The 12,113-nt window shown below is 40.2% G+C and overlaps 1 protein-coding gene across 1 annotated transcript; it reads left to right on the top strand.

Moving 5' to 3' along the window:
• Window positions 1–9,345: 9,345 nt before the first annotated feature.
• On the top strand, window positions 9,346–10,996 carry LOC129808945 (uncharacterized protein K02A2.6-like; the record flags this gene model as incomplete). Its single annotated transcript, XM_055858851.1, has 1 exon — window positions 9,346–10,996. A coding segment is annotated over exon 1 (1,651 nt), but the record flags the coding sequence as incomplete, so codon positions are not given.
• Between the last annotated feature and the right edge of the window lie 1,117 nt (window positions 10,997–12,113).

Below are 12,113 nucleotides of genomic sequence, written 5' to 3' on the forward strand. Positions count from 1 at the left end.
AGTTTTCCTCGAAGAATCCTCCTTTAACTTTGATAAGCGCCTCAGATATTCGAGACATCCTGTTGATCAATTTCTACAAAACGTCTGTCTCTTCACTCTGCCTCCTCTTCAAATGTCAAATAAATCTTTCGCCTTTTTACAAAACGTCTGAAGGAACTTTGCCCACACATCCTGAAGTGTTTCCACCAAGGTTGGAACTGATGTTGCGCCAAATATCGAACCTTGTGGTCGAGAAAATCCAAGAGAATTGCAATGAGGCTACAATCGGGTGACTGGCGTGGCTAATGCATTCGGTTTATTGGGCGTGGGTTTTTTTTTCCAAGAGGATAACGATCTCAAGCATTCCTCAAAGCTTTGTAGAGGTTTCCTTCTTGAGAAAGAGAAACGCAGGGTCCTAAAATACATGCATTAGCTACCCCAATCACCAAATTGTAACCACATCGAAATTTTCTGAAATTTTCTAGACAAGATGGTTCGAGAGAAGGCGCCGACATCAGTTCCAATCTTGGTGGAAACACTTCAGGATATGTGGGCAGAGTTCCTTCAGACATTTTGGAGAAATTGATCAACAGGATGCCTCGAATATGTGAGGCGCTTATCAAAGCTAAAGGAAAATTCTTCGAGGAAAACTGAATTTGATGATTTTATTCATGTTTTTTAAATAAAATAATGAAGTAAAAGAAATGAAAGTGCAACAATAATAAGAAGAATTTTGAAAAATAATAAAAAATATATGAAAAAGTAGAATTTGGGCTGAAAATTTCAATATTCAAAGAAGAAACCCCTTTCAGAACACATCACACCGGAAACCGACCACAATCCGTACCAAAAATATTCCCTCGGTATTATTTTCAGTTTTTCTGACTCTTAATAATATTTACTAATAGTATTTAGCTTATATTAAATGATTATTAAAAGATTAGATCAGTTTTAGGATGTGGGGCTACTTTTGCATTTTCTTCCAAAAAGCTAATTTTTGACTGATCCTCAAATTATAAATATTGTAGCCCATGTATTTTCTCAAATCTTGTTTAAAACTGTTCTTAGGTTTATATATGAAACTATTTCAGTCAATAGAACTGGATATTACAGCGTTTTCCCGGTCCAAATCACGTGTATTTAAGCTTACGAAGGGTGTATTTAATGTTTTGGCCGTTAGTGTATATACATACATACAGTAGACTCTCGCTTATCCGCGGAACGGGACCGAAATGTCACACGGAGTTTGAGAGTGATACACATCAAATTGTTTGAAATCTAACGATTTTTTTGTTTACATTGCAAATTTATGGAGTGAATTCTGATCTGACTGAATCGACATTCTCTCTAAACATGCGTACTGTTCAAAAAAGTTACAATGAGAAAGAATTAACAGTAGATACAGCACATTTGCTTTAACAAAAAAACCCAAAACGGGGAAAATATGTCAACAAAATTTTTAAAATTCAACTGTCTCACGGATTTTTTATGTCACCCGGAAAAAGAGTCCACGGATAAGCGAGAGTCTACTGTATATATATATACATGTATATAGATGGGAAAACTAAAAAAAAGGACACGGCTCTCGAAATGACTCACCCCTTCCTCAAAAAATGCGCGAGTCAACCACACACACTCACACATGCGCATGCCCATGCGCCTACTTTGGCGCCAATTTTCCCTGTCACATTTAGCACTGATTTTCACTATTTTTTAATAATTATTTTCACTTTACACATTTTCCAACGCTGGAAAACTCCGTACTTTGTCCTGAAGGTTTCCTACGATGTTTGAGAAACCAATAAAATAAGAAAATAACTTACAGGTGCATTGGTGATATTCGCAGCATTTCACCGGCTGTTATTCTCACAATTTTTCACAATGAAACATATTTTGGTGTCTTGGGTGGTTCTATGGTGCACAAATTTCATATACAGAGTCACTGAAGTTGATTTTTCACTAATAAATAGCTGTTTTTTCACGAAGAAATCAATTCAACGCACACACAAAAATATGGCGGCAAAGAAACTGACATATGACGCATCGCGTGCGAGTTGGTGTGTGTGAGCATGTTTGGGCCGCCACACTGTCACTTAAAATGGCTATAATTGATATTTTTGTCAACTTTCTTAAATTACTCCTTTCAAACACGGAACCGGGTCCAAAGCTTTGCGGCGATCGAAAGAGCAAAGAATAAGCTTTTTTTTCATACCAAGCACAAAGCCCCATCTCCTCCAGATTTTGCCGGATGCTCGAAAATATGTCTGATAAATACAACCCTTCAATTCATTGCAATTTTATTAGAATTTAGCAGTAATTATCCATAAAATACCTTACCAAATAAAACTTTAGGATGTTTTCTTTCTAGGAAAATTCATTTGTCGGAGGTTTTTCCTATTTTTATAAGGAAATTCAAGTTTATTTGCGGAGGTGAATTTTCCATTTATCACACCATTTTTCGCAGTGTATCGCTCGGCAATTCATTTTTCATTCGGCTTTTTTCTTGGGCACCACTGTCATAGATTGACAACAATAGCGCTAGTGTCGCTACGAAAAGGCTGTTCCAAAATCACAGCTATTGTATTTTTGACTCGTTTTGTCTTATGAATTCACATATTTAAAAGTATTACCTATTTTTAATGAAATATTTAATGAAAACTGTTTGTATCTATATTCGTATAATGACTGTGTAATTAAAGGATTCTCATGATAATCTTGTTTGTGAGAAAAATGTAAATTAATTAAAACTATTTCTGTTTTTCCCAAAATATTTTATCAAAAAGAATTTTTTCCCTTAGCATATTTTCTTCAGTCACGTTTTCAACCAGAAATCACGAAAACTAGGTGCTTTATTAGATATTTTCTCTTTCAGATTCTGTACTTACCTCAGCTGTGTATGCTCTTCTAATTGATGAATCTGCAGATGTTGGATGCCCCCAATAACTTTCAGTACTTTGCAAGATATATACTGGAACCTAAGATGCTCTGGGATGAGTTCTTTTCCTTTCTGCTGACTATCCGGAGATGAGGATTCCTGTCCAAATCATTTCCATCCATCCAGCCCCTGTGGAGTATTATGAAACCAAAACAAATGCACAGAAACAATATTAGAATGTTTTCCCACAATTTACCACCTTTTCATCATTAAATCATACACGTCCATGAGGGCAGTTTTGTAGAATATGACTAAATTTAGAACTTAAACAATTTTTACAGCTTTTTAAAAAGAAATTGAATGCCAATCGATTTAACATAAAAACTCACGCGTTTGCAAATCACGATCAGTTGAGATTGACAACTGAGAAGGAGAGGGATCTCTCTCTTTGACAACTGAGAAGGAGAGACCTCTCTCCAAATCCGGAACAGTTGAGGTTGACAACTGATGGAGAGATCTCTCCCTACCCTATAGCCAACGGCCGCGGCTATTCCTCTGGATTTCCAGTAGCCATTTCTGCCATGTCCGCTGATTTTACCGCTAAAAATCCGCGTGGAATTCCCTGGATTTTACCACTCAAAATCCGCGTAAGCTTCCGAGATGGAATTTGACGCTAGATTTCTTCCTAGCGTTCCATGGACGTTTGCGGAACTCTGTATAGGACCGTCTAATAAGAAATGTCCGCGAGTTTCCATGGACTTTTCTCTGACGAAATTTCCACGGCTTTTCCTATGGATTACACTGTGCAACAAAATTACCCTTTTTGTAATTTTGTTACAAAATTACAAAATTGCGTCAAATTCCTTCTTTTGCGTCATAATATTGATCTAATTTTGTTTTTCATTAGATTTATATTTCCAGTCACATTTGACAAAAAAGTTCGAATTTTGATTTTTTTTTCTAAGAATTCCAATATTGCCATTTTTATTTAATTGCTTTTATTATTTATAATTCGAGTAATATCGCTTCTAATCATTCGACGTAAAAAAAACAAATAATTACTATTGTGGTCTCTCGAATGCAAAAGTGAATTAATTTTGTTACAATTAAATTTAAAGAGCTTGAATTTTTTTTGTTCGTTTGGTTTTAATTTTAATCGAGCTGGATTTCTGTGACTTTGTGTTCTATGTGACGTTTGATTTTCGTTGCTCATTCATAGCATTTTAGAGACAGGAACGTTAATTTTCATACCAAGAAAAATCATTTGAGGAGTTTTTATTCTGTAATAATAAAAATGTTCTTGAGTAAAGCACACTTCATTCTCTTAAGGTGTTTATTCGTTCCACGCTCTTTTCCAACTCTTCTACATAATTCCGTACAAAAGAGTTTTATTTGGGGACTTAATGCAAGCTTGCATAGGCTGAGGTGCATGCACTCATTTTGGACATTGCTCATTGCAAATCTAGCAATTTGCACTATGTTAGCCCTTTATCTCATAAGAGGGGTATTCATACTACACCTTCCCTCTTAAAGAGAAAAAAAAAATAAATTTATTATTTTTTTTTTCCATTTTTGTTTTTTGCAATTTTTCCCCTTTTATATGAGGACCTTATTGCAAAAACCCTGTATCTTTTTTGGTGACTTCAAAAAACCTCTAGAGAAATCTTACGAGCAAAAAACGGCCACAGTTTTTTAACGAGATAGAAACCATTTATCAATAATTTCTCGCAGTATAATTGAATTAGAATTTGCAAGAAAAATCAATTTCATGATCTACGAACATAAGACGTCCTTCTCATCATTATCTTAGACAACCCCAAATCTTCTTTATCCACAAGATGACCATCCCTGGAAAAGCTCTGGACATGGTATTATCCTACTTTTCCTCATTTTTCCTCCAGATATGATCAGTTTTGAGCCCATCCATATGATGACTATCCCCAGCATTGTTCCGGATATGGAGTTCCCTAGCTTTTTCGCCATCTCTCTTCCAGAAATGGCCAGATCTGAGTCCATCCACATGGTGACCATCTCCAGCACTGTTCCGGATATAGAATTCCCTAGCTTTTTCGCCATCTCTCTTCCTGAAATGGTCAGATCTGAGTCCATCCACATGGTGACCATCTCCAGCACTGTTCCGGATATAGAATTCCCTAGCTTTTTCGCCATCTCTCTTCCAGAAATGGTCAGATCTGAGTCCATCCACATGGGGACCATCTCCAGCACTGTTCCGGATATAGAATTCCCTAGCTTTTTCGCCATCTCTCTTCCTCAAATGGTCAGATCTGAATCCATCCACATGGTGACCATCTCCAGCACTGTTCCGGATATGGAATTCCCTAGCTTTTTCGCCATCTCTCTTCCAGAAATGGTCAGATCTGAGTCCATCCACATGGGGACCATCTCCAGCACTGTTCCGGATATGGAATTCCCTAGCTTTTTCGCCATCTCTCTTCCAGAAATGGTCAGATCTGAGTCCATCCACATGGTGATCATCTCCAGCACTGTTCCGGATATAGAATTCCCTAGCTTTTTCGCCATCTCTCTTCCTGAAATGGTCAGATCTGAGTCCATCCACATGGTGACCATCTCCAGCATTGTTCCGGATATAGAATTCCCTAGCTTTTTCGCCATCTGTCTTCCAGAAATGGCCAGATCTGAGTCCATCCACATGGTGATCATCTCCAGCACTGTTCCGGATATGGAATTCCCTAGCTTTTTCACCATCTCTCTTCCTGAAATGGTCAGATCTGAGTCCATCCACATGGTGACCATCTCCAGCATTGTTCCGGATATGGAATTCCCTAGCTTTTTCGCCATCTCTCTTCCAGAAATGGTCAGATCTGAGTCCATCCACATGGTGATCATCTCCAGCACTGTTCCGGATATGGAATTCCCTAGCTTTTTCGCCATCTCTCTTCCAGAAATGGTCAGATCTGAGTCCATCCACATGGTGACCATTTCCAGCACTGTTCTGGATATAGAATTCCCTAGCTTTTTCGCCATCGCTCTTCCTGAAATGGTCAGATCTGAGTCCATCCACATGGTGACCATCTCCAGCATTGTTCCGGATATGGAATTCCCTAGCTTTTTCTCCATCTCTCTTCCAGAAATGGTCAGATCTGAGTCCATCCACATGGTGATCATCTCCAGCACTGTTCCGAATATAGAATTCCCTAGCTTTTTCGCCATCTCTCTTCCAGAAATGGTCAGATCTGAGTCCATCCACATGGTGACCATCTCCAGCATTGTTCCGGATATGGAATTCCCTAGCTTTTTCGCCATCTCTCTTCCAGAAATGGTCAGATCTGAGTCCATCCACATGGTGATCATCTCCAGCACTGTTCCGGATATAGAATTCCCTAGTTTTTCGCCATCTCTCGTCCTGAAATGGTCAGATCTGAGTCCATCCACATGGTGATCATCTCCAGCACTGTTCCGAATATAGAATTCCCTAGCTTTTTCGCCATCTCTCTTCCAGAAATGGTCAGATCTGAGTCCATCCACATGGTGACCATTTCCAGCACTGTTCTGGATATAGAATTCCCTAGCTTTTTCGCCATCTCTCTTCCAGAAATGGTCAGATCTGAGTCCATCCACATGGTGACCATTTCCAGCACTGTTCTGTATATAGAATTCCCTAGCTTTTTCGCCATCTCTCTTCCAGAAATGGTCAGATCTGAGTCCATCCACATGGTGATCATCTCCAGCACTGTTCCGGATATAGAATTCCCTAGTTTTTCGCCATCTCTCGTCCTGAAATGGTCAGATCTGAGTCCATCCACATGGTGATCATCTCCAGCACTGTTCCGAATATAGAATTCCCTAGCTTTTTCGCCATCTCTCTTCCAGAAATGGTCAGATCTGAGTCCATCCACATGGTGACCATCTCCAGCATTGTTCCGGATATGGAATTCCCTGGCTTTTTCGCCATCTCTCTTCCAGAAATGGTCAGATCTGAGTCCATCCACATGGTGACCATCTCCAGCACTGTTCCAGATATGGAATTTCCTAGCTTTTTCGCCATCTCTCTACCAGAAATGGTCAGATCTGGGTCCATCCACATGGGGACCATCTCCAGCACTGTTCCGGATATGGAATTCCCTAGCTTTTTTGCCATCTCTCTTCCAGAAATGGCCAGATCTGAGTCCATCCACATGGTGATCATCTCCAGCACTGTTCCGGATATGGAATTCCCTAGCTTTTTCGCCATCTCTCTTCCAGAAATGGTCAGATCTGAGTCCATCCACATGGTGATCATCCCCAGCACTGTTCCGGATATAGAATTCCCTAGCTTTTTCGCCATCTCTCTTCCAGAAATGGTCAGATCTGAGTCCATCCACATGGTGACCATCTCCAGCACTGTTCCGGATATGGAATTTCCTAGCTTTTTCGCCATCTCTCTACCAGAAATGGTCAGATCTGGGTCCATCCACATGGGGACCATCTCCAGCACTGTTCCGGATATGGAATTCCCTAGCTTTTTTGCCATTTCTCTTCCAGAAATGGCCAGATCTGAGTCCATCCACATGGTGATCATCTCCAGCACTGTTCCGGATATGGAATTCCCTAGCTTTTTTGCCATCTCTCTTCCAGAAATGGCCAGATCTGAGTCCATCCACATGGTGATCATCTCCAGCACTGTTCCGGATATGGAATTCCCTAGCTTTTTCGCCATCTCTCTTCCAGAAATGGTCAGATCTGAGTCCATCCACATGGTGATCATCCCCAGCACTGTTCCGGATATGGAATTCCCTAGCTTTTTCGCCATCTTTCTTCCAGAAATGGTCAGATCTGAGTCCATCCACATGGTGATCATCTCCAGCACTGTTCCGAATATAGAATTCCCTAGCTTTTTCGCCATCTCTCTTCCTGAAATGGTCAGATCTGAGTCCATCCACATGGTGACCATCTCCAGCATTGTTGCGGATATACAATTCCCTAGCTTTTTCGCCATCTCTCTTCCAGAAATGGCCAGATCTGAGTCCATCCACATGGTGATCATCTCCAGCACTGTTCCGGATATGGAATTCCCTAGCTTTTTCGCCATCTCTCTTCCTGAAATGGTCAGATCTGAGTCCATCCACATGGGGACCATCTCCAGCACTGTTCCGGATATGGAATTCCCTAGCTTTTTCGCCATCTCTCTTCTAGAAATGGTCAGATCTGAGTCCATCCACATGGGGACCATCTCCAGAACTGTTCCGGATATGGAATTCCCTAGCGTTTTCGCAATTTTTCGCGATATTCCTCCAGCAAATCCCACATCTTCTTAGATTTTCTTGCATATTATGCCCAAAACACTTCAGATACCTTTTGTGGTCTGAGGATTTCCGGAGCTTCCTCCAGCAAATCCCAGATTTTCTGGGATTTTCTTGCATATTATGTCCAAAACACTTCAGATACCTTTTGTGGTCAGAGGATTTCTGGAGCTTCCTCCAGAAATCCCAGATCTTCTGGGATTTTCTTGTATATTATGCCCAAAACACTTCAGATACCTTTTGTGGTCAGAGGATTTCTGGAGCTTCCTCCAGGAAATCCCAGATCTTCTGGGATTTTCTTGTATATTATGCCCAAAACACTTCAGATACCTTTTGTGGTCAGAGGATTTCTGGAGCTTCCTCCAGAAATCCCAGATCTTCTCTGATTTTCTTGCATATTATGTTTAAAACCCTTCTGATACCTTTTGTGGTCAGAGGACTTCTGGAGCTTCCTCCAGGAAATCCCAGATCTTCTGGAATTTTCTTGTATATTATGCCCAAAACACTTCAGATACCTTTTGTGGTTAGAGGATTTCTGGACATTCCTCCAGGAAATCCCAGATCTTCTGGGATTTTCTTGCATATTACGCCCAAAACACTTCAGATACCTTTTGTGGTCTGAGGATTTCTGGAGCTTCCTCCAGCAAATCCCAGATCTTCTGGGATTTTCTTGTATATTATGCCCAATACACTTCAGATACCTTTTGTGGTCAAAGGATTTCTGGAGCTTCCTCCAGGAAATCCCAGATCTTCTGTGATTTTCTTGCATATTATGTCCAAAACATTTCGGATACCTTTTGTGGTCATAGGATTCCTGGACCTTCCTCCTGGAAATTATAGATCTTAGCACAGTTCAAGTTAAAAGAAGGTTCTAAATGGATTTAAAGTTATAGGAATCCTTCACTCATAGTTTTTCTCATAGTTAGATAATCGACTTTAAAGATTTTTGTCGTGTATTGAAATTAGCAAGTGACGGTAACTGCTATTGTACTAAAATATGTACTAAGTTTATAATTATTGTACATAGAGGGAGTTAGTGAAAGAGTGATAAGGTCACTTGTAGCTGAACCTTCGGCGAGACAACATCTAATAAAAGTAAGTCTGTAAATAAACTTTAATATCCTTCCCCAAAAGTGTGTGTTCATTCGTATCGGCTGAAAAATCCACTCGACCACCACGAATTTATCAGCTGGCGACGGGAAAACTGAGAAAAAGCCAGTGATCGCGAAGATGCCTACGGAATATGAAGAGGGCACGTCGAAAAACGTGGTCACCGCGTGTGGAAAATTTCCCGCGGCAGACCCTGAAGAAGATTTTGTGGGGTACAAAGACCGCGTGGAACAGTATTTCATCGCCGGAAGTGTTCCAGAATCATTGAGAGTTGCGTCATTAATCGCTAATATGTCCAACGAAGTATATAAAACCCTCAAGAAGCTTTCTTACCCGAAATTGCCCAGCCAGATGACTTTCAAAGAAATTATGGCGCTTTTGGGTCATCATTATAAGAAGACAGTGAATATCCGCTCTGAGAGGTTTAAATTTCACCAAGCAAATCAGCAGATTGGTGAAAATATTAGCGATTATATTCTACGACTCCGTGGGTTAGCCGAGAGCTGTGAATTTGGAGAGTATTTGCCATCTGAAACAAAAGATTGCGCAAAACTGAAGCAGCTTGCGCTCGAAGACAGTCTAATGGACAGATTCGTCAGTGGTCTTCGCAGTGAATATATTCAGCAGCAAGTCCTGGCAAGTGAAAAAGCTAATTTCAAGGAAATGTGTGAATATGCATTGAACTTGGAAATGGCGTCTAAGGAGGAGAAGAACATTCACGGGGAGCAAAATGTCCAAAAAGTCTCTACAAAGTCACATCATGGCGGTCGTCATAACCAAAATGGCGCTAAGCCGAAGTCCAAAGTGAAGACATCCGTTGGTAGAGCAGCAGAGGCACCCACCAAAAGTGACAGCAAATCGTTGTGTCGTCGCTGTGGAAAGTATTCCCATGACTCGGATAAATGTCCAGCCAAGGATTGGAAGTGCTTTGTTTGTTCGAAGAAAGGACACACATCAAAAGTTTGTCGTGATAAGCAGAGTTCCAGCAAGGGGAGTGTCCAGTATATCACCGAGATAACCGGAGCATCGCTTGAGCATCGTCCGGAGACACTTACGCTGAAGATTGAGGGGGAACCGGTGACTATGGAGGTGGATTCAGGATCGGGGCCGTCACTTCTTTCGATTCAGGATTATAAAGCTAAGTTAAAACATTTGCCTTTGAAAAAATTCACATGTAAATTAAAATCCTTCACTTCACAGTCAATTCAGGTGGTAGGAGAAATCACGGTTCATGTGGAATTGGCGAACTCGGCAGTGTTTGAAGTTCCATTGATCATTGTGAAGAAAAAAGAGAATTTCAACCCTCTCTTGGGACGTTGCTGGCTTGACACGATGAATCCTAGTTGGAGGAAAAGTCTGGTCTTCAACGTGAATACTCCAACTGAAACAGGTGTCGTGAATACGATTAATACCGATATGCAAAAACAAATACTGAGTAAGTACCCGTCTGTTATTTCTCAAAATCCAAATCAGGCGATTGTGGGGTATAAGGCTGATGTTCAAGTTCAATGTCAACCCATATTTCACAGAGCATATCAGGTGCCTATCAGGCTCCAAGATAAAGTAGAGGCTGAATTGAATCGTCTAGAGTCCGAAGGGATAATTGAAAAAGTCTCACATTCATTATGGGCCAGTCCAATTGTCGTGGTACCCAAGACTAATGGGGATATTCGGTTGTGCATGGACGCTAAAGTAACAATAAACCCATTTATGAAAGTTGATCAATATCCTTTGCCACATATTGAGGACATTTTTACGTCTTTGGTCAATTGTAATTGTTTTACAATAATTGATTTGTCAAACGCATACTTACAACTCGAACTAACTGACCAGTCAAAAGAAATCCTCACAGTCAATACCCATAAGGGGTTATATCGCTATAACCGTCTCCCTTTTGGAGTTTCATCCGCGGTTGCCATTTTTCAAAATATCATAGAAAGGATATTGTCTGATATTGAAGGCGTTAGGGCTTTTCTGGATGATCTCATCATAGGGGGAAAGGATAAAGCGGAATGTGAGAAACGAGTTCATGAAGTCCTGAAGAGATTGAATGATCATAAAGTTAAGATTAATCTCGCAAAAAGTTCGTTTTACCAAGAGTCAGTCGAGTATTTGGGGCATATATTGTCTCATAATCAGATTAAACCCAATCCAAAAAAGATTGAGGCTATCATGAACGCTCCGTCTCCGAAAAATGTCAAGGAATTGCAAGCGTTTTTGGGTCTGATTAATTATTACAGGAAGTTTATACCTGATCTCAGTACGAAATTAAATTGTCTTTACGCATTGCTCAAAAAAGGAGTTAAGTTTAATTGGTCTCGCGAATGTGAAACCATTTTCAGTGAAGTCAAGTCACTCCTAACTAAAGAATCGGTTTTGGAAATATTTGATCCAAAAAAACCTGTCATTATCACTACAGATGCATCTCCTTATGGAGTATCTGCTGTATTAAGTCATTCGGTCGGTTCAACTGAGAAACCAGTCATGTTTGCCAGTAGTGTTCTTTCTAACGGTGAAAAGAATTACTCGCAATTGCATCGCGAAGCACTTGCAGTCGTGTTTGCTTGCAAAAGATTTTTCAAGTACATTTATGGAAAACCATTTGTCTTGTACACTGATTCTCAAGCATTAAAAGAGATTTTCAGTCCATCAAAGAATAATGCTTCTGTTGCTGCTGCCAGATTGCAACGATGGGCAGTACAGCTTTCGATCTATTCTTATAAAATTGTTCACAAGAGCGCAAAGAATTTGCAAAATGCTGATGCATTGTCAAGACTTCCGTTGAAAGAATCTACGGGAATCACAGAATTTCAAATAAAAACTATCGATTTAATTTCGTCACTAAAGATCAAGTCCGATGAGATCAAGACGGAATTAAGTAAAGATGT

The sequence above is a fragment of the Phlebotomus papatasi genome, unplaced genomic scaffold (assembly GCF_024763615.1).
Source record: "Phlebotomus papatasi isolate M1 unplaced genomic scaffold, Ppap_2.1 HiC_scaffold_221, whole genome shotgun sequence".
Classification (NCBI taxonomy): domain Eukaryota; kingdom Metazoa; phylum Arthropoda; class Insecta; order Diptera; family Psychodidae; genus Phlebotomus; species Phlebotomus papatasi.